This window comes from Amphichorda felina, assembly GCF_050947745.1.
Source record: "Amphichorda felina strain 45539 chromosome Unknown scaffold_7, whole genome shotgun sequence".
NCBI classification, from domain to species: domain Eukaryota; kingdom Fungi; phylum Ascomycota; class Sordariomycetes; order Hypocreales; family Bionectriaceae; genus Amphichorda; species Amphichorda felina.
This window is the reverse complement of record NW_028145043.1, coordinates 646,025-667,703: the sequence shown is the minus strand read 5'-3', so window position 1 is coordinate 667,703 and position 21,679 is coordinate 646,025. Positions and strand designations below refer to the sequence as shown.

Genomic DNA, 21,679 nt, shown 5'->3' with positions numbered 1-21,679 from the left:
TCTAGGTCGGCTCCGGTGGTGCTCCGCTCTGCCGAGTCTACCGGCACCAGATCACGCCGGCCGGGTAAATGGATACATAATAGTACTACTATGGATAATTCAAGAGAGGTACGAAATGCCAACGCAAATTCTCGCGCCCAGGATTAGCGCTACAGGACCCTGAGGCACGTTAATCTCGACGACGCTCCTTCGCCAGTCGTCTGCCACTCCCAAGGCGGCTACGCACCCTAGACATGAACGCCACACGGAAAAATAGACAACATGCACACCCTGGGTGCCGGCCATCGTGGTAATGTTACCGCGAATTCCGTCTCTTTGCCTAAAGTTTCCCGTACATGCAGTTCATATATCTCACGCGGAGAGGTGGTGGCTTGAATGATTTCAAAGAAGCGGCGTAAATATTGCCGTCATAAAATTATATATCACGTCCCAAAAACTATCAACCCAAGCGGCGCCGGTGTCAACCAACGCCCTCAACTCCAGTGAAGAGTTCGCTTTTTCTAAACGGTGTTTTTTTTTTCTCTTTTTTTTTCTTCTTTACTTCCTCCTTCACCGGACTGGTATCCAGTCTCCAGGTACATGTACCCCTTCACCACCTTCCGGAACACGGCCCCTTGCCCATGGTATCACTAGGTTTATGCCACCTCTTTACACTTTCGAATTCTCGGCCGCCTTGTAAGTATTGGACCAGACTTTGCGCGTCGGCTGCGTGAACCGCTTGAGGCCCATCCAGGGGGTGTTGATGGGGCTCTCGCCGGTGTAGATGAAGACGTCGTACAGGAAGCCGCCAAACGCGGTGCCGCAGAAGGGAGCAACCATCGGGATCTATCCGTCCACTGATTAGCCTCAAAAACGAAAAGAAAGAAAAAAACATCGGAGCGGGAAGAAATAGGAGATGGCTGGACTCACCCAGAAGTAGTAATTGCCCGCGGACCAAACCTCATGGCCGTACCCGACAATGTACGAGACCAGGCGAGGGCCAAAGTCACGAGCCAGGTTGATGGCATAGCCAGTCTCCCAACCGAAGCAGGCACCAATTCCAAAGATGAGGAAGAACAGGCAGAGAGGCAGGAGCGGACCGGCATTGCCGCACTTGGGGTCGACCAGGGCGAAGATGACAAAGATGAGGAGAGTGCTGGCCATGAACTCGGACCACCACATGGACTCGGTCGTCATGAACTCGGCAGGGTACGTGCAGAAGATGCCGGCGGTGGCGGTCGGTCCCGTGACGGTGCGGATCCCAGCGCCCTCGAAGTTGTCAAAGGCATAGTAGTAGTTGCCGTACACGATGAAGGCGCCAGCCATGGCGCCCAGGAGCTGACCCATGAAGTACATGGGGAACGTGCGCCAGGGGTGGCCGCGGTAGAGGCAGTTGGCAAGCGTCACGGCCGGGTTAAGGTGGCCGCCCGACTTGGAGGCAATCATGGCGCCCAGCATGACACCGAGGCTATTCATCACGAGAAGAGAGACTGTCAGCAAACAACGCACTCTGGAGAACTACACGGGAATCGCGCCAGACTTACCCCCAGCCCCACGAAATACTCTGGTAGTCACCCTTCACGTTCTTGCTGAGCACGACCTGCGCAACGACACCGTCACCGAACATGATCATGACCATGGTGCCGGCAAACTCGGAGAAGAAGGGCAGCATCAGCTGGCGGATCTTGGACCAACCAAGCTCATCGCGCTCATGCTCGGAGGGCAGCGAGAGCGGCCCCGCCGTGGACGTCTCGTCTTGGGACATTGAGCCGGCGTGCTCGATCTTGTCCACGGGAATGGTCGCTGTCTTCTCAGCAAAGGGGGACGCGGAGACCGGGTCCTGGGAGACCAAAGTCGACATGAGTTCGGCTGTCCGGAGAGATGGACAGTCGGACCGGAGGGGGAATGGTATCAGGGACGACGACGACAATGAGTGAACGATGGGTTGTAGTGAGGGATCGCGAAGTGATGGGCGAGGCGGTAAGGAAGGTTAAGGTTGCACCCGACGAAGAGAAACTGGGGACGACGACTCCAAGTGATCAACACTACAACTGGGGGACGAGCCGTATTAGTACGGACGAAGGGTCCCCACGGGGAGGGACGTTGAAAATTCTTGGGAGTACCGCTGGGCTGGGGCGTTCGCCGAACCTGCAGCAAACTAGCAAAAGACCTGGAGAGAAGGCTGGAGGAAGATGGAGGGATGAGGGGTGTGTGCACCGGCCAACTGGGGGAGGGAGATGGGGGGAGGATGCCAAGATGATGGTTAAGAATGAGGGGACACGATCGCTTCCAACGGCATGGTGCACGGGTTGACCGGCAAGAATAATATGGGGAGAAAGAGCTGACATCTCGCAGGCGATATTACTAGCGTGATGACTGGCCTGCGGTAATCCATGACCTGGGACCAGGACCCATCCGCCCTCTTTGCCTCGACCCTATCCGCGGAACACGACTGAGGGGACTGGGACAGTGCCACTGTCCGGCGTCAGCGGTACGTACCACATGTGGGTGGATCTCTGCCGCTCCGGCCATCAAGTTTCTGCTTTGGCTGTCAGATCCGCAGCGTCGCGAGTCAACAGCGCAAGTTGTGACCGCTGGCACGACCGCGTTGTTACCGTCCCTGAGCCACCTGGGAATCTGGTCCTCCTCCAATTGCGGTGGAGATCATCGGGGTTTCCGGACGAAGCCCGTGACATCCACAAATGTGGCACCCTCCCCGAGAGATGAAATCCATTGCATCCAGGGATAGGCAGTTGGCCAACGATGCAACCTCGGTGGCACTACCGAACCTTCTGCTATTTACAGGCACCACACAGGCGGGCGCTCTTCGAAACACGGCTGCACGGGCGGCCCACGGAACCCCGAGAGCAGGTGACCAGCTGCTGGTGGGACTACTACTCGTACGAGCGAGGATCTGGACCATCGTATCTACCCCTACTCCGTTCTCGTAGTCGACTCTTGGAGCCGGATATGATGGAACAGAAAAATTATCGCTCCCGGATAGGAAATACGTCAAGCGCCAGGTCGACGGCGCCGTTCCCGCTGGCGTGCCTGGCTGGCGAACAAATTCACATCCCGATCGCGCCGCGCGAGGTATATCGCTCTCCTGTCGCTTTTTGAGATGGTGGATGGGCGCGAGTCAGTGCGCCCGCCAGAGGCAAGACGGGTTCGATGGGTTCCTCAGGCGATCTCTATGCAGGCCAAGGCACGAAGGTTTTCTCCCTTGGCCAATTCCTGCCCGCGCTGTCCTCCCCGCCTTTTGGCAACTCGAGTGGCTTGGGTGCCATGGCTGGAGCCTAGTCGCGGGCTTCCCAGCAAGACAAGTCGCAGAAGCTGCAGTTGCTGCACTTGTCGTCACACCTGGCAAGGTGGCGTTGGGTCCCTCGCCTTGTAGGCTTGTTCCCGGCTGCACTGCGGCGCCGCTCCTGCCCTTTTCGAAGTTTTACATGGCCCAGCCAAGGGTGGCGCCTGTATCTGCCCCCTAAACCCCCGGAAATAAGCTTCTCGAAGCCTTCCAAAGTGGACCTGCGACCAGTCTTTGGCGCCTGTCTCCGCTTCTGCGTCAGCCTTCAGGGCAAGCCACAGCGCGCAAGGCCAGCGAGTCTCAGTTGCGCTCTCGCGCCTCTCTCCCCACGACTCCACGTCGTCTCCAATGCGAGATGTTTTTTTTTTTGCTTCTTTTTTTTCTTTCTTTTATCCCGCTTGACAAATTTCTCGCAGATAGCTTCAGGTCAGGCTGAGGGTTTTTTTTATGATGGAATGTCGTCACGGTGAAGAGAAGGATGCGAAAATTCCCGATCCAGTGATGTCCAGGGGACCCCCGCTTTGCCACCACCACCACCTCCTCTCCAACCATCCCCTCATGGCAGGACGGTGCTTGCTGGACAAATGGGATGATGGATGGATGCAAGTCCGTCCAACAGACATGCAGTGTGTTCATGCTCCCATGCTTTGCGCATACGAACTGCCGCGCATGTAGACCGAGGCACTGTATCCGTAATTACATGTAGCACCTAACGCCTAATTATTCCTCCGCGTCACATGGCAAACTTGGGGGTGTTTTTTGACGAGCTGCCTCTTCTCGCCTACTGGGGGAGTCAGAGCTTAAAACGCAGCAACCAACAACAGCAATCACCACCCCCCAAGCCCGCTTCTGCTAGTGCCCTCTACTCTCCTGACGTCGAGTCGGCCCGGACGCTAAGGGGTCCGCCACCGTGGGTAAGGAGGAATTGCCTGGCCAGAATAGGAGAAGCCCGCCGTCTCGGCCATGGACATGTGGGACGCGGAGCCATTCTTTGCTGACCTCCATCGTCGCCCCTCGGGCTGGCTGCCCCGAGTGCACCGAGTATACGGGATATTACCAGATTACCTCTACGCATGCAGGGCATTCTGGATTACCTTGCGGAGCCCCGTGTGGGCTTAGGCACCGTAGCCTCATACGTAATATGGAGCTCCCAGGACGAGTAATTAGCCCGCATCTCCATCTGGGGTCGAGCTACGGCCTCACGTTTCCGGGTCAGCTTACTTGGGGACGCAAATCTGTCGTGCCTCGTGCCAAGGTCCATCTCCACAATCCCCGGGGTCCGGCGAGTTGGAGTTGAAGTGTGGGACGAGCTACGTACTACGAGGGGTGGGCGCGCTTGGTCTGGAGGCCAAGACGGCGTAGACGGCGTGGGATGTGGGAAAAACGGCGCAACGGCTCACCAACCAGCCTGCCCAGGTCCAGAGCCTGGCCTGCAGCTCGCGTCGTTTCCCCGTGGAGGGGGCTAAGAGCATGGCAATGACATGGGTCTTCTCCAGCAAGTCTCCAGATGGAGAGACCTGGAGCGGGAATACAAATATTTTGCCAGTCCGTCATGGTGGCACATGTGATCATCGTAGCACCAGCTCCTCATCCTCTCCCCATCTACCCCTCATCGCCCTCATCATCCTCCGCAGTCCTCTCCTCTTCCAACTCCCTTGATTTCCCCAAGCCTCTCTGATTTCACCTTCTGATTATTTCCTGTCACTGTATGTTCCGTTCTCTGCTTCCAAGTAGATCAAAGAAAACACACAAGGCACGCGACACAATGTCTCCCGCCACAGCCCCCGAGATCTCCTTCGTCGGTGCCATTGATCAGGGCACCACGAGCTCGCGCTTCATCATCTTCAACCCCAAGGGTGAGGTTGTTGCGCTGCACCAGCTCGAGTTTGAGCAGATCTACCCCAAGCCCGGGTAAGTCACAATTGCTTGTCATACATAAAAAAAAAAAAGATCCTAATTACTGACCCTGAGTCCAGATGGCACGAGCACAACCCCGACGAGCTCATCTCGTCCGTCGAGGCCTGCATTGACGGCGCTGTCAAGAAGTTTGAGAACCAGGGCCACTCCCGGGAGCAGATCAAGTCTGTTGGCATCACCAACCAGCGCGAGACTACCGTCGTCTGGGACAGGACCACCGGCAAGGCCCTCTACAATGCCATTGTCTGGACCGACACGCGTACTCAGGACCTCGTCCGCCGTCTCAAGCAGCGCCTTGGCGCCGGCGAGCTGACGTCGCGCTGCGGTCTGCCCCTCTCCACCTACCCCTCGGTCGGCAAGCTTCTCTGGATGATTGAGAACGTCCCCGAGGTCAAGGACGCTTACGAGCGTGGTGTCCTCGCCTTTGGCACCGTCGACACCTGGTTGGCCTACAAGCTCAACGGCGGCCCTGCCCGCAATGTCTACGTGTCGGACCCCTCCAACGCGTCCCGCACCATGTTCATGAACCTGGAGACGCTGGAGTACGACGCCGAACTCATCGACTGGTTCCGCATCGATACCAAGAAGGTCAAGCTGGCCAAGATTGTGCGCTCCTCGGATCCCGAGGCCTACGGCAGCCTCGCTAGCACCGCGCTCAAGGGCTTCAAGATCACCGGCTGCCTGGGTGACCAGTCGGCCGCGCTGGTCGGCCAGAAGGGCTTCACGCCCGGCCGCGCCAAGAACACCTACGGCACCGGCTGCTTCCTTCTCTACAACGTGGGTGAAAAGCCCGTCTACTCGTCCCACGGCCTGCTGTCCACGGTGGCGTTTGACTTTGGCCCCGGCAAGCTCATGTACGCCCTCGAGGGCAGCATTGCTGTCGGCGGCTCCAGCGTCAAGTTCCTCGTCGACAACTTTGGCTTCATCGAGGAGTCCTCCAAGCTGAGCGCCCTGGCCGAGACGGTCGAGGACAACGGTGGTGTCACCTTCGTCACTGCCTTTAGCGGCCTCTTCGCCCCTTACTGGATCGACGATGCCCGCGGCACCATCTTTGGCATCACTGCTTACACCCAGCGTGGCCACATTGCCCGCGCCACCCTCGAGGCCACGTGCTTCCAGACCAAGGCCATCCTTGACTCGATGGGCAAGGACAGTGGCAAGCCCCTCAAGGAGCTGGCCGTCGACGGCGGCATGTGCAACTCGGATCTCATCATGCAGGTACGTGCAACTTACCCTAGCGTAATGAATAATTGGCAAAGGAGAAATGACTAACAGGTTGTGTGCGCAACAGACCCAGTCTGACCTCATCGGCATCCCCGTCGACCGCCCCGCCATGCGCGAGACGACCGCGCTGGGTGCCGCTATCGCCGCCGGCTTCGCCGTGGGTGTGTGGGACAGCTTCGAGGACCTTGCGGCCGTCAACACCGAGGGAAGCACCATCTTCAAGCCCAAGATCACCGTGGCCGCCGCCGACAAGCGCTTCGAGCGCTGGGAGAAGGCCGTCCAGATGAGCAAGGGCTGGGCCAACTGAGGAGTGGAAGACGGGGCGGGGGTGGTTGAATTCGGGGAGGCAAATTTTGGGCGCCGGTCGTTCCAGACTTTTCCTGCGAGTGTATGATACCAATAGCCATTGCGGCGTCGAGCGATGACATGACATGAATTGATTTGGGAATCTTTCCTTCGAAATGCGTGGTGCCCACTGCCCAGTCGTGAAAGCTGCCTACTTAGTCAAGTTGATCCGTCCCAATGACTTGCCCGGCGATTTGCCTGCCTCGGCACAGGGCTGATGATGAGTGATAAATGACGTTGCGACGTTTGAGGTTCTCTGTGGAGAATTTTTTGGTAGCGTTCCGCCGAGTCAGGGAGATGGTCGATGAGGTTGGTCGACGGCGGTCCCTCGTCTCGCACTGTGCCCAGCCCTGCAATCTGTCCCTCCTGTCCTTGGTTGTTGCTGGTGTTTTCGCGACGAACAGCACAGTGCCCAATTCCCAGTTTCGGCCCCGGCGGAGAGCATCTGCCTCCGTCTACGTAATGGTCAACCGGCGTTGACATCAAGGAAAACGGCTGCTCGATGGGCCGGCGGCGGCAAATCTTCCTCCAAGGGTCTTCCTTTTCCATCACGAGAAGGGGAAGTGCACTTTTATAGGATCTTCGCGGTGCATACTCGGGGACGCAGAACCGACAAACCGACCCTCTGAACCATCGCGGTCGCAGTGGCAATTCAGGGTTTCCCAGGAGTCAGGACCCTGCTTGGCAGTGCTTGCAGCTTGCGTTGCATCTGACGTTCGGGCGGGAGCACCGACAAAAACCCGAGCGCCTAATACTGTCCATCACAACAGCCTCCCTCCCAACCTCTACGGCAACCTGCTTGCTCTGTGCAGACCCGCTCACCACCGCCTCGCCTCACCCACTGGATCAGCCGCTTATTATTACTTGCTGAGCTGAGAGGCAACCCTCGGACCAGCGCTTAGACGGTTAAACCTCACTGAGGGAACGGGATCATTTAGAGGATCGGCATTGTCGACCACCACCAGTTCTCCCCTTCACTTTTGAACGCTCTATTATCATGCGAGCCGGGGGATCCTGTTAAAAGAGGCCCCGCTCTGGACTAAGAAAGGACGGGCGTGGAGCTGCCACGAGTCCCACGACAAGCATCAATCCTCAACCCACTCTCGGAGACTCGGTCAGCCATCACCCGTCACCCCATACCACCATGGCAGGTTCAAATGCACCTCCGGCCGAGGACGACACCAACTCGGTCCTCAGTTACGAGGAGGGCGAGGCCACGAGCGCAGACGACGCGGCCCACAACGCTGCCTCGGAGGCCAACAACCCGAGGAAACGCAAGAGGGAGAAGTATCAGAAGACATCGTAAGGCAACCCTACCATCTATCCCATGATAGCCATGTCTAGCATGTCGGCCAACCGCTAACTCGGTATCCAAGATGCGAGCTGTGCAAGGCGCGGAAGGTCAAGTGCGATCGCGCTGAGCCCGCCTGCTCGTGGTGTGCGCGACACAACCGGACATGTGTCTACCTCGAGAGGCAGAAGCCCGGCAGCCGCATAGGCTTTGGCCTGGAGCTAGAAGCCAAGGTCAATAAGATCGACGCTCTCCTCCAGTCCCTAGGACGGCGCCTCGAGGATCACATCGAATCCCATGGCATCGTCCCTGGCTCCTCACCTGGCGTCAGCAGCCAAAATGTCTCGCAAGCTGATGGTGCTCACCGCAACAACGGACTCCCTGGAGGTCTAACTGCATCGACTGCCCCAGGGGGTACCCCAACCTCGCAAGGGGCGGCGAACCTCTACTCGGGTGCATATTGGCCAGGTAGCGACGCCCCCGACGTATCACAGTACGGCATCCAACAGCAGACGCCCGGCCATGCTCCCAGTGGCCTGCCCAATGCCAGCAACTTCAGTCGCCCTGCTCCGTCTCCGAGCGTCAACGGTCCCCAGCGACAAACGCCCGTGGCCGCCACTCCCCTTACCGACCTGCCGCCCCAAGATGTCATCTATACCCTCGTTGACCTGTACTTCAAGCACTGCAACACGTGGTGTCCCATCCTCGACCGGAAAACGACGTTTGGCATCTTCTTTGGTTCGACGTCGATGAACGAGGCGGACCGCGTCCTTCTACATGCTATCGTGGCCACAACCCTGCGTTTCCTGCGTGACCCGCGCCTCTCGTACGAGACCAAGGTGCACTACCATGCCGTGTCGAAACGGACGGTGCAGCTGTACGCGATGGAACATGTCAACATAGAGGCCCTCAAGGCTCTGGTAATCCTCTGTCTGGACGAGCTCGGCACCGCCAACGGACCCAAGGGTTGGAACCTTCTTGCTATGTTGGCGCAGAATGTTAGACAGTTGGGACTCTACGAGGAGAGTGGCATCTTCCTCGTTGCCGATCCCGAGGACGCATCTCAGGCGGCGACCACACCGAGACTCACGACGGGCCGCCCTGAATCCTGGATTGAAGAGGAGGGGAGGCGGCGGACCTGTTGGATGGTCTATCTCTTGGATCGGTACGCCGCGATTTCCACGGTCTATTTTGACTTTGCACTGGAGGAGAATTTGATGAAGCGGCTGCTGCCTTGCTCGTATGACCTATTCTCGAGGAATGTTCCCGTGGAAACGCAGACAGTGAGCTCGTCCAGCGACCAGCAGTCTGGGCAGGAAACGACATATGTCATCAACAAACCCGAGAACCTGGGCAGCTTCGCATACCACTGCGAGATCCTTCGCATCATCAGCCGGATACATAACTTCCTACGCACCCCCATCGATGTCACCTCCTCCTCCGAAATGACCAACTGGCGCAACACCTACCGCACCCTCGATAGCTCTCTCGACACCTGGCTGCAGGGCCTGCCGAGCGAATACAGCAAGATCTCGGCGCTGTGTCATTCCGACCCGGCCAGCCGCGTGGCCAACTGGTTCATGCTGCACAGCGCCTACGTGGTTGCTGTCGTGCGCCTACACTCAGCAGCAGCATACCCGACGACACGGTCACACATCTTTATGCCGTCGCACTACGCTATGCAGCGCTGTCTCTCGGCGGTTCAGAGCCTCGGCGATATTGCCCGCGATGTCTACGAGGCTGATGGCCTGGACCTGCTTGGCCCGCCTTTCGCCTTCTCGCTCTGGGTGGCGGCGAGGCTGCTTATTGTGCATGCCGCTACGGTCGGATGCCTGGTCGACCCCAAAATCGAGTTCCTAATCGAGACTCTCAACCACGTTGGGCAATACTGGGAGCTGGCCAACACCTACGCCAAGGTTCTCACCAGAGTTGTCCAACGAGGACGGCAGAATAGCGTCAACTTTGCTGCTATGAGAAAGTAGGTCGTCCATCTTAGAATACAAACTGTTCAATGCTAACAACACTTTAGGAGTGCCTACGACCTCTCGACTCTCGCCAAGCAAACTCGGCAGTCCGGCGTGGAGCCAATGTCTAACCAAGCGACCTCCCTCAACGAACTGGATAACCTCGACGTCTTTGACTTCTTTAATCTCCCCAAAACGGCTGACGCCAGTGCTGGGGCTGCTGGCGGCCAGATATCCAATCTGATGGCCCAAGGCAGCAATGGCCTGGGGCCTAGCAGTTTGCCCGATCCAGAGTCAGATTGGCTGCGGTATGGGACGCCGTACACCTGAACCATATGATTCCGAGGCCGAGAAGCTCCGAATTCGAACGCTTTGGAAGGGAGAGGCCATCATGAAATACATCGGTCCGCGCGACTCCGATGCTGGAAAGACTACGATGATCGATAACACGGCTCTAGTCAAGACCCATCCCATCCGGCTAGCAGAAGTCACACGTTTGATGTGTAAATGCAATCCAGCTCGGATCGAATCTGGTACTCCCGAAGGGGAACCCTAATGCGCACCATCCGAAAAGGATAAATCCCGGCCCAATGGCTCCGCTGGCCTCGGGATCAATAATGGCCATGTCCAATACACTAAACCCAAGCCATCATCAGTCAAGACGACAGAGGCCGGGGGATTAGTGTGAGCGTCGGTCCACAGGTTGCTTAGCTTGCTTGGAGAAAATAGCGGCGTCATTCAGGCAGGATTTGCCGATCACATCTATAGCTCAACGCTGACGGTGTAGCAAGGTATATATATATGTCTATATACCATAATGATCTATGAGATAGGTACTACGTATATTTGGGAGCGCTAGGGTTTTGTTTAGGGATGGTGGACTGTAGCTGAGAAGTTGAGGACTGAAAGTCTTTACATAATTCGATATAAATACAGTACATAGAATTTAATTATTTCTGGATCCATGGTATGATATTCCTCGAGTAAAGTACACTCGTCGTGTAATTTTGTTTAAAAACATTGGGGTTGCTGTCTAGGGTAAATTTGTTACTCGACCCAAACAGCATGACAGAGAAGACACGATATGCAATGCTGGAATCTTTCTCTACTTATAGGTATGTAAAGGGAAGCCATATTATCAATATTCCAAACTCAATACTTTTTTTATTCCCTGCTGAATGATAGTTGTTCATGTACGAGTATGAGTGGCTTCGTCGACGGCAACCCCCTAAAAACCTGCCAATCTCTGGTGGTTGGGAGGGGTTTGAGCTAAACAGTTTACACTGAAGAATATAATCTTTGAAAGCGGTAGTGAAGATTTCCCAGTTGAAATTATTATATGGCAAATTGAGACTTGGCGTCTATTTTGAACAACTTTCCTGGCTCTCCCAGCACAATCTGGTGTTATATCCCCAAAATCTCAGACCTTGTTGCTCGGGTACAGAACCTCCGTTGTGGGTACGAGCTCCTCCTTGATAGACCGCATGCTGACAAACCGTGACAAGAGGTTCATGCTGCCCGCCTTGTCGTTTGTGCCACTAGCGCGGGAACCCCCGAACGGCTGCTGGCCGACGACAGCACCCGTGCTCTTGCAGTTGATGTAGAAGTTGCCCGCCGCATTGCGAAGCCTCTGCTGGAGGAACTCGATGGCGACGCGATCCTGTGCGAAGACGGCGCCAGTCAGGCCGTACTGGGATGTGCTGTCTGCAAGTTCGCAGACCTTCTCGAGGGCGGCCTGGGAGCCACCTGCGTCGTCATAGGTGTACACGACGAGCACAGGGCCAAAGATCTCCTCTTTGAGAAGGTTGTGGCCAGGGTTGGTGGTGCGATATATGGTTGGGTGGATGAAATACCCCTCGCTATCATCGTATGTTCCTCCAGCAAGCAACTCGATCTCCGGGTCGTTCTTGGCTTGGTCGATGAGCTGGGCGATCTTTTCAAAGGACCTGGCATGGATAACGGGTCCGATGAAGTTTTCGTACTCGGTCGGATCGCCAATCTTGAGTCTCTCCGTCTCCTTCACCAGCCGTTCTCTAAACTCGGGCCAGACAGAGGTCGGCACGTAGGCTCGGGATGTGGCGCTGCACTTCTGGCCCTGGAACTCGAACGCGCCGCGGATGGTCTGTACGGCAGCATTCTCCAGGTCGGCAGAAGGATGGAGCAGGTGGAAGTTCTTGCCGCCGGTCTCGCCAACGATGCGAGGGTAAGATCGGTAGGCCCCGCGGGCAATCCCGGCGCCGATCTCGCCATAGAGATATCGGAAGACGGCAGTGCTGCCGGTATAATGCAGACCGGAAAATTCGCCATGGTCTAGAATAACCTTTGTAACGACCTCGGGCTCCCCCGGAACCCACTGGATAACGTTAGGTGGAAGCCCGGCTTCTAGAAGGATGCGGTATACGGTCCAGTTTGACAGGACGGCGAAGTCGGACGGCTTCCAGATCACCACGTTCCCAAGAAGGGCCGGAAGGACGGCTAGGTTAGCGCCGATGGCAGTGAAGTTAAAGGGAGTCACAGCGTAGACGAATCCCTCCAGAGGTCGGTATTCCACGCGGTTCCATACACCGGGAGCATGGTGAACTGGCTGGTTTGAGTAAAGCTCCTCGGCATACTTGACGTTGAACCGCAGGAAATCGACCAGCTCAGCCGCGGAATCGATCTCGGCCTGCCACGCATTTTTGCCCTGGCCGAGCATGGTGGTCGCCATGACCTCATAGCGGTACTTGGTGGCGATGAGGTCTGCAGCCTTGAGGAAGATAGCGGCTCGGGCTGTGAAGGGCAGTGACTCCCATTCTTGCTTCGCCGAGAGCGTGGCGTCGACGGCCGTCTTGACGTCGTTGACGCTGGCTTTGGAGTATGTCGCTAGGACGGTCTTGTGACTGGCAGGGTTGACCTGTGTACCCCGAGAGCCTGTGGTGACCTGGAGATATTGTAAGTGATCATAAAATGTTACTGGTAGTGGAGATGCACAAACCGCTTGGCCACCGATGAAAAGAGGGACAGCTTGAGAGGGTTGGCTCTTGATCTTTTGGATAGCAGCCGTCAAACCCTCTCTCTGTGCCGTGCCTTTGGCATAATGATGCTTCAAGATGGAACTGTCAGTGATGGAACCTAGGGTGGAATTGTGAAGAAGGGGGCCTACGTTGGGCTCGTTGTTGACCTGGGGAACACGGAAGTTTGCCATCTTGTTAAGAATACGGCCCAGAGTTTTGGGCGGGTTAGTTATTGGACCGGAGGAACACAATCATAAACACCAATAACAGTGACAGAATCACTTTTTAGACAAATGACTGTTTATATGGGGTGTCATCAGTGACCTTTAGCGCAATAAGTGTTCTCGCCCAATATCGTTGGTGTTCTCGCCAACCAGTGCCATCGACAGCTGTGCGGAAACCCACACCGAGCACCATTGAGGAGTTTTTCTATGAGAAGTAATAGTATCGGACAAACAATAGACACCATCCAAGTGGGCGGAAGACGATGCCGCCCCGGTGTGGGTGTCCCTGGCGTGGGTGTCCCTGGTGCGGATGTCGTGTCCGGATTCCGGCCCTCCGAGCTCGCCACCAACTTCGCCCCACCACGCGAGTATCGGCCTCTCGAAAGAGGATGGATGCTGCCAACCTTCAAAGAATTTCGGGGACCAAATTCGGAGTACCTCTCATGCTTGACGCAGCAGATGGGCTGACCTGAAGGCGGGGGTTTGGGTATCTGTGCATCCATCATGTGTTTACAATGGGTCATTTGATAAGAAGACAGGCTCTCCATGAGCGGGTTCGACGGCAATCGAGTCTCGAAGGACGGCAGCCCGGGGGTTGTGTACATGTATTTGGTATGAAGACAAAGCAGTTGAGCGGGGTGGGTAGAGTTTAAGCTAGAACAAGTGTATCAGTTACATCTATACAAGGCTAGATTCGCATAGCGATAATAGATAATCTTGGGCCGATATATGCTCCCTCAAGCTTCTCGATATGAATACATGAATTTTCTTCAATAGAAAACCCATATTTCTTTGTTTTTATAACAGACCAGCAGTTTGTTTGTCGAGGTCGCTTGGGTGGTTGAGCTGTGACGATGAGACATAGGCAGAGTGGCCGTCAAACACGTACCCGCACAACAACATCTGGCAGTTGAGGCTAGATAAGTTACAATGGATGCTCACACAAAATGCTTTTGCGTCCAATAGCAGTGTAAGAGCTTTCACACTCTGGAGAGGTTGACCGAAATGGGGTTGCAATCCTGAAACTATATTGGGTGGTAGGGGGGGGACGCCACAACGATCCGAGAATGGCATCGAGGCATCAAGCTATGCATTGGAACTGATAGATCCTGCCAATCAGAAGAACTATAACTCTAATCAGTATCCAATGTGTGAGTTTCGACTGATTCCGGAATGCTACCCCGTAGTTCATTTCCCTGAGTAGTGGGCGAACTGGGGCACCCAGACTCATCATGTTCATCATGCGGGGGCCCCTTGGGACCCTGAGCCGCCACCACCCCTCATCTCGGATCCAGAATCCGATAGCATACCGGTAACCACGGACATCGAGAGTGCTCGTGACATTTTATGAGAGACGATGGCTTATCGTTGTTGTTATCTTCCAAGCGCCTATGGGAGACTATTGAAAGAGTATGTCACAGTAGTCGCTGGCGATAAATACAATACATGAAGATGGTGTAAAGGCCAGCCCCTCAAAACTGCATCTATTCTCATTCCACTGCTCAGAAAGCCAGCTATCAAATTTGGCACTTCTATACTCGCCAAAATGTCCGTGATCCAGTCGAGTGATACCGTGCATGTCGCACAGACAAACGGACTGAACGGTCACTATGGCCCAACTACGCCACCCCCGGACGGTTCCATGCCTCCCAAACAGATGGCAGACTGGATTCCACAGACAGCTACGCTGGTAGCTCCAAGCCAGCCAATGGAGAAGGTCATTGTTTCAGAACGGAGCATTAACGAAGCAAGACCTCTAAAGGTCATTTACATTGGTGCTGGTGTCTCGGGTATTGTTGGGGCCATTGAGTTTATGAAGAGGGTGCCCACCTTGGACCTCGTCATATACGAGAAGAACCCCGAGGTTGGCGGCACATGGTTTGAAAATAGATATCCGGGGTGCGCTTGTGGTGAGTGCTCCTATTGTATGTATATCTGACGCAACAGTTGGATCGCTGATACCGCCCTGTCTGCAGACGTCCCCTCTCATTCATACCAGCTCAGTTTCGAATCTTGGCCTAAGTGGAAGAGCTTCTTTGCGGGAGCCCCCGAGATTCTCGAATACTGGAAGCGTGTGGCAGCCAAGTATGACATCAAGAAGCGGGTGCGCTTCGAGCAAAAGTGTGTTGGTGCGCGTTGGAGCGAGGCGGCTTCCAAGTGGTTTGTCCAGATCCGCGATCTCAAGACTGGTTTCACACACGAAGACTATGCCGATGTCCTCATGACGGGAGAGGGTGTGCTTAATGAGTGGAAATGGCCCGAGATTGAGGGTCTTCACAGCTTTCAAGGAACGCTCCTCCACAGTGCTAACTGGGAAGACCAGTTCGATCCCAAGGTAAGAGACTCTTGTCGGCTAGTGCTGGTTCCTCGAGCTAATCGTTGCCACCTTCAGGGCAAGTCAGTGGCTGTGATTGGAGCTGGCAGTAGTGGCATCCAGATCGTGCCGGCCCTTGAGCCCGCAGTTAAATCCATGGACCATTACATCCGTGGACGTGCATGGATCTCCGATGGCCACGGTGCCGAAGAGATCAAGACGAGGACCAATGGAAAGGGAGGCAATCCCTCGTACTCTGATGAGGAAATGGAATTCTGGGACAAGAACCGTGAAGCCTACGTCGAGTACCGTCGCGGGCTCGAGTTCGAGATCCAGAGCCGCATCGGCATCACCTACAGCGGCAGCAAGCACCAGGCAGACGCCCGTGTCCAGTACACGGCCGACATGAAGCGGAGGCTTCAGAACAAGCAAGAGATTGCCGAGCACATTGTACCTACATTCTCGCCCCTGTGCAAGCGTCTGACGCCGGGGCCCGGATACCTCGAGGCCCTGACATCGCCCAAGGTCAACGCGATAACCACCGCCATCTCACATGTTGATGAGCATGGTATTTGGACCGTCGACGGCGTGCATCACCCCGTGGACACCATCGTCTGTGCCACGGGCTTCCAGACTTCTCCTGGAGCCAGCCGCTTCCCCATCTACGGCCGCGGCGGCGTCAACCTGCGTGAGCGCTACGCACAGCGCCCGGAGACGTACCTGGGTCTCTGCACCGACAAGTTCCCCAATTTCTTCCAGTCGCTGGGGCCCAACGGGTTCCAGGGCGCCGGGAACCTTCTCATCATGATCGAGGCGACGCATAGCTACGTCGGGCAGATTCTCGAGAAGCTCGCCTACGAGAACGTCGGCGTCATCGAGCCGAGGCAGAAGTCGGTCCAGTCCTTCACCAACTACTGCGACGAGTACTTCCAGCGCACCGTCTATGTCGAGGAGTGCGACAGCTGGTACAAGTCGTCCCCACCAGGGGCGTCGCGCGAGGAGAGGAGGCGTGGGCGGGTGACGGCTATCTGGCCGGGAAGTAGCCTGCATGCTATTCGGACGCTGAGGTCGGTGCGGTGGGAGGATTTTGAGATGAATTCGTATGATGGGAATGACTTTGGGTGGTTTGGCAATGGGTTGACTGTGGCGGAGAAGAATCCAACTGTTGAAGAGATTGCGGCCTTCACCTGGTATCTGGACAATACCAATATCCTGAATGACTCTTGAATACATGTCTTAGTATAGCCTTTCATTCATTACACTCTACTCTCCTTCTTATGTGGTTATATTTGTCACTTATTGCTGCTAGGGGATGGACTTGGTGGGAAAACTCGAGAATGTCCTTTAGCATGACAGCCAATGGCTTCCATAAGCTTTTTTTTTTTTTTTTTTGGCCACTGAAAGTAATGCCTGGATATCCCCTGAGTGGCGGGTAGGTGCAAATCTGGAGGTATAGTGATGAAAGACGACGGGCTCTTATAAGTGTGCTGCTACAAAACTTCATCATGTACACAGGCCCAGGCAAACCACATCTACCTTGTGTCGAGTAGGAGCCCTCTATCGACAGTCACAGACTCTATTTGGACGGAACAATCTATCCACATTATGACCACAGAAGCGGGCCAGCACTCGATGAGAAAGAGGGAGGGCATTTTATTCGTTTCTTTTAATCTAATCTAAGGATGCCTCCCTATGTAAACTTGCTCATGTTTCTCATTCTATCCGCGGCTGTCATCAGGGCATCGGAGAAGGCGTACCGCACACCGTGGCTCTCAAGCTTCAACAGAGCCCTGACAGAGGCTCCTCCTGGGGAAGCAATCTGCTCGCGTAACAGTGACGGATGTGTTCCCTCCACGATCAGGTTCAGCATGCCAATCGTGCTACGCACAGCGAGGAACTCGGCGTCCTTGCGCTTCAGGCCCTCAGCGACGGCGGCATCAAGCAGTCCGTCAATGGCCAGGGCCATCAACGAACCAGCACACCCCACAATGGGGCCGGCAACGTCGAAGCGCTGCTCGGGGATGTACTTGTAGTCGCCAACCTGTCCAAAGACCCAGTAGGCAATCTCGAGGTTCTCGGGAGCGACAGTCCCGGGTGTTGAGGTCAACAGGGTCATGGCCTGCTTGATCCTGGCAGCCATGTTGGGCATGGCACGGATGACCTGGCAAGGGTTGGTGGTGTCGCCCTGGTTGATGACCTCGCCCAGTAGCGTGGTCGGAATTCCTGCCATGATGCTGATGAGGAGCTTGCCTTTTAGGGCCTGACGGATCTCCTCCACTCCCAGAAACTCGTGTCTCTTGAACGGCTTGACGGCCAGGATGATTACATCAGCTTCTTGGACCGTCTCCAGGTTCTTGCTCGCCTGGCGGGCACTGAACCTCTGCGCGTGGTGCTGGAGGACGCCCTCGATCCGCTGCTTTGACGCCTCGCTCTCAACGGTGGCTATGACACGGCCACTGGCCCCGGCCGCGGCAAGAGAGTCGAGGACGCCGGAAGCGATGGAAGTCCCGATGCTTCCTGTGGCACGAATGGATGTCAGGGTGATGTCGGCAAGCCACTGAATGGATTAGAGGACATACCACAGCCGATGACGGCGACTGTCAAGTTCTCGGACATGCTGGCGGTTGTAGAGGGCAAGTTTGAGTATAGACAAGTAGTACTGTTACTCCGTACCACGTACAAAGGATTCAAAATTCACCACAGAAGCACTTGCAATTGATATGGGGTGCTCATGCCGACAAGCCACAACTGACACGAGGACTTATACTCGGCCCACGTGTCCATATTTGTCGGTAATAGTCTTGTGTATTCATAGAATAGTAAGTACCAGGTAGTGTTCCCGAGATCTCGCCCCGGTCTCCACCCACGCCGGGCCGGCGGGCATCGTCACTTATCAGCGGCATCAACCTCCGGCTGGAGACGCGATATCGCCGCATATCGGCCATTTTGAACTCGTGATGCAGACAAGACATGTCTTCAGTGTATCACAACTCACATTCAGCAGATAAATGGTTCCCGTGCCCCGCCCTTGGCCACCAACCCCAATGCCGAATCGCCGATGGCTTTGTCTCGGGTCTGAACTCCGACCCTCCCCAGTTCCCCCGCCTTCACTGGTCCGGTCAACGGAGAAGGGCCAACACGCGGCCTGTGTTCTACAGCATTTGTTCGAGAATCATTATCACCACCGTAGACCGCACATTCACATACGTCTGCATCCATTACCCATCCCACCCAAGTCCAACCATCGCCGCCGCCCTGTGATTTCCGACTTCCTCCCCTCAATACTACACCGCCAGCATGGTCGAGGTCAGAAAGTATCATCTCGGCCCGACGCAACTTGTCCCGAACTCCCCCAGGCCCCTCTTGCACTACAAAAATGTCCTAGCCAAGAAGCCTAACAGCTCCCACTGTGACCCAGCCGAGGTCTGGGACATGTTCAGCAGGAACGAATGGAAAGTCTCGTGGATCTTCCGCTACGGGCCGACCCAGGCTTCACACTACCACTCCAAGGCGCATGAGACTATGGCTGTGCTCTCCGGCACAGCGACAATCCGGTTTGGTGTTGCCGACACATCGGACGATCTAGAAAAGAACACGAACGGCTCGGCGTGGGAGAGCGGTGAGGTCGAGTTGGAGGCGGAAGCCGGCGATGTCTTTGTCATCCCCGCCGGTGTCGCACACAAGACATATAATACCAAGCCCGAGGCCGATTTCAAGTTATTAACACCTGGCGACGGACATGGAATTGAGCTCAAGAATGTGAGGAAAGAGCTGAATGAGATCCAGCTGGACGGGTACACCATGATGGGGGCCTACAATGGCGGAGACTGGGATTTCGTCGAGAGCGGTGGGGACTACGAGAAGGTGTGGGCTGTCCCCAAGCCAAAGTATGACCCGGTGTTTGGAAAGTCGGAACAGGGACTCGCCAGATTGTGGTTGGGGAGTGACAAAGCCCCTCGGGCTCGTCTTTAGATGCCATGTGATGAACTTATCGGTAGCTAGGTTACTTATGTATTAATGAATTCATGTTTCATTTGAAGCTTTCAGTATGGCGGTTGCGGAATTCGCTTGAGCGTGTGATATTATTATCGACCTGCTCCAGCGGGATGGTTAAAACCGCTGAGCCTGTGTATTGACGGTGCGAACAGACGGAATGGCCTAGGAGAATTTCACGTTGAGGTCTGTATGAGCTTTTCCTTCTTGTGAGGGGGAATGAATCGATGGCACTTGAGTTTAAGATAGATACGCAATGCAAAGAACATAAACAAACGATGATAGATGATACCCACGCTGGGTAGCTCTGATGGCTGGAACACAGCTTTCTTTGGATTTACAGATCCTTCTCACGACTTAAACAGCCCCGATGCCCATGGCCCTGGCAGCTTTCCTCCAGCCCGTCAAGTCTAGAATTTCGGTCCAGAAACCCTTGGGGATATCCTCGCACACTTGCTCGTAGGCATCAATTTCTGGCTTCTCCCAGACAAGATCAGCGTCTTCGGGAGACACCACCTTTGTCTTCATGAAAATCTTCCAGCTAGAGTAGGTGATGATGGCGACCAAGACCATGGCGTAGTACGAGAAGAAGGTGCCGACGTCCCATGGCGTGAAGCTCGAGTACCCGTAGAAGAGTACAACAAAGGATGTGAAGAATAGACCGAGCATCGCGGCGTAGGGCTGACACCAGCCCGTGTATGGGAAGGCCTCCCTATCGACTCCCTGTACCTTGCAGGCACGGTAGAAAAAGATGAAGGTAATGCAGATGACAATGTAATTGATGACACAGCCGGCTGTGACGAGGTTGATGAACCATTGCAGGACTACCATGGACCCGTTGCCAAGCTGGAGGTAGGCTAGAAGCGGGAACAGCATCGTGACTGCGAGGCAGTAGAGTGGCACGCCGTTCTTGTTGGTCTTGGCCAGAACCGCAGGGGCCCGGCCCTCCAGCGCCAAGCCGTGGAGACTGCGCACAGCACAGTAGGTGTACGTGTTCCCAGCAGAAAGAATCGAAGTAAAGATGAGGCCGTTAGTGATGTGCGGCAGGATGCCGATCCCGAGGTTGTTCATGGCGATAACATACGGAGACGCGGTCGCTGTGCCACTACCCTCGGAGGTTGCCACAATGTTCTGGAGAGTTGGGTCGTTGTATGGAACAACGATGCCGGCGCACAAGGCTCCGCCAATGAAGAACATGCCAAACCGGTAGTAGGCCGTCTTGAAGGCCGCCTTCATGTAAGTCCGAGGAAGCTTGGCCTCTGCCGATGTCACAGACAGGTACTCGGGGCCGACCACCACGAACGAAGCCACCCAGAGGGAGTTGAGGAAGCCTTCGAAACGGCCGAGGCTCCCCTCGGTATGCCACTCTGCAAATGCCCCCGGCTTATTCCAATAGCGGAATCCATAGGCATCCCCCTGAGGATTTACCCCCACCATTGTGAAAAAGGTGAAACCGAAGAGGATCAAGACGAGCAGCACTTTGCCGGCCGACATCCAAAATTCAGCCTCGCCATAGAACCTAACGGCGAGAATATTGAGGCAACTATACAGTTATTAGGTCTCAGTTACAATCCCCAGTCGTGTGGGTGACATGGAGGTAATATTACTTACCCGTACAGCACAATGGTGATGGTGATGACTATGGCCGGGTGGATATCGTCCCTCCAATAGGTGAGAACAACATTGAGTGCGGTGATCTCAAAAGGAATGAGAATAGCTTCATATAAAAAGAAGTTCCATCCGACCATAAAGCCTAGAGCGTCGTCCACCCATTTTCCCGCCATGCGGATGAAGCCCCCCGCAACAGGCATCAGGGTGGACATCTCAGCCATGCTGCTGTTGACGAGGGCAATGAAGAAGCAGTATATAGTGAAGCCAATCAGAAGGCTTGCCGGACCGGCTTTCGCCAGGCCGGTGCCAACATTGATGAAAAGTCCGGTGCCAATAGATCCACCGATGGCGATGAGCTGGATCTGCCTGTTGCCGAGGCGGCGGTGCAGCTGGTTGCCCAGGGGCACCTCGTGGGAGGCATTGCCGGGGACGGCTGTGGGGTCTTGCACCATCGCCTCAGCGGGCTTGTCTGAGTTGTAATCACTCATGGTAAGGAAATGAAGACATAAAAAAAATGCCA

The 21,679-nt window shown here is 55.4% G+C and overlaps 8 protein-coding genes across 8 annotated transcripts; 4 read left to right on the top strand and 4 right to left on the bottom strand.

Moving 5' to 3' along the window:
* Positions 1 to 648: 648 nt before the first annotated feature.
* On the bottom strand, positions 649 to 1,840 carry FPS1 (aquaporin-like protein; the record flags this gene model as incomplete). The annotated part of the gene is made up of 3 exons (XM_083196383.1): positions 649 to 825; positions 910 to 1,447; positions 1,524 to 1,840. 3 exons carry the CDS (start codon positions 1,838 to 1,840, stop codon positions 649 to 651), a joined length of 1,032 nt encoding a protein of 343 aa, XP_083047591.1.
* A 3,208-nt stretch (positions 1,841 to 5,048) lies between these two features.
* Positions 5,049 to 6,731, top strand: GUT1_2 (glycerol kinase; the record flags this gene model as incomplete). Its single annotated transcript, XM_083196382.1, has 3 exons — positions 5,049 to 5,194; positions 5,260 to 6,418; positions 6,492 to 6,731. The coding sequence occupies 3 exons, from the start codon at positions 5,049 to 5,051 to the stop codon at positions 6,729 to 6,731; spliced, it is 1,545 nt and encodes a 514-aa protein (XP_083047590.1).
* A 1,182-nt stretch (positions 6,732 to 7,913) lies between these two features.
* ACO1O0_007005 (transcription factor domain-containing protein) lies at positions 7,914 to 10,354 on the top strand (the record flags this gene model as incomplete). The annotated part of the gene is made up of 3 exons (XM_083196381.1): positions 7,914 to 8,071; positions 8,146 to 10,038; positions 10,090 to 10,354. The coding sequence occupies 3 exons, from the start codon at positions 7,914 to 7,916 to the stop codon at positions 10,352 to 10,354; spliced, it is 2,316 nt and encodes a 771-aa protein (XP_083047589.1).
* A 1,090-nt stretch (positions 10,355 to 11,444) lies between these two features.
* PUT2_2 (L-glutamate gamma-semialdehyde dehydrogenase) lies at positions 11,445 to 13,208 on the bottom strand (the record flags this gene model as incomplete). Its single annotated transcript, XM_083196380.1, has 3 exons — positions 11,445 to 12,944; positions 12,999 to 13,106; positions 13,167 to 13,208. The coding sequence occupies 3 exons, from the start codon at positions 13,206 to 13,208 to the stop codon at positions 11,445 to 11,447; spliced, it is 1,650 nt and encodes a 549-aa protein (XP_083047588.1).
* Positions 13,209 to 14,787: 1,579 nt separating this feature from the next.
* Positions 14,788 to 16,782, top strand: ACO1O0_007003 (flavin-containing monooxygenase; the record flags this gene model as incomplete). The annotated part of the gene is made up of 3 exons (XM_083196379.1): positions 14,788 to 15,119; positions 15,189 to 15,576; positions 15,634 to 16,782. 3 exons carry the CDS (start codon positions 14,788 to 14,790, stop codon positions 16,780 to 16,782), a joined length of 1,869 nt encoding a protein of 622 aa, XP_083047587.1.
* A 463-nt stretch (positions 16,783 to 17,245) lies between these two features.
* ACO1O0_007002 (pyrroline-5-carboxylate reductase family protein) lies at positions 17,246 to 18,171 on the bottom strand (the record flags this gene model as incomplete). The annotated part of the gene is made up of 2 exons (XM_083196378.1): positions 17,246 to 18,072; positions 18,135 to 18,171. 2 exons carry the CDS (start codon positions 18,169 to 18,171, stop codon positions 17,246 to 17,248), a joined length of 864 nt encoding a protein of 287 aa, XP_083047586.1.
* Positions 18,172 to 18,852: 681 nt separating this feature from the next.
* ACO1O0_007001 (cupin domain-containing protein) lies at positions 18,853 to 19,527 on the top strand (the record flags this gene model as incomplete). Its single annotated transcript, XM_083196377.1, has 1 exon — positions 18,853 to 19,527. One exon carries the CDS (start codon positions 18,853 to 18,855, stop codon positions 19,525 to 19,527), a length of 675 nt encoding a protein of 224 aa, XP_083047585.1.
* Positions 19,528 to 19,905: 378 nt separating this feature from the next.
* Positions 19,906 to 21,647, bottom strand: ACO1O0_007000 (uncharacterized protein; the record flags this gene model as incomplete). Its single annotated transcript, XM_083196376.1, is given in 3 exon segments — positions 19,906 to 21,091; positions 21,160 to 21,628; positions 21,644 to 21,647. The coding sequence occupies 3 exon segments, from the start codon at positions 21,645 to 21,647 to the stop codon at positions 19,906 to 19,908; spliced, it is 1,659 nt and encodes a 552-aa protein (XP_083047584.1).
* Positions 21,648 to 21,679: the final 32 nt, after the last annotated feature.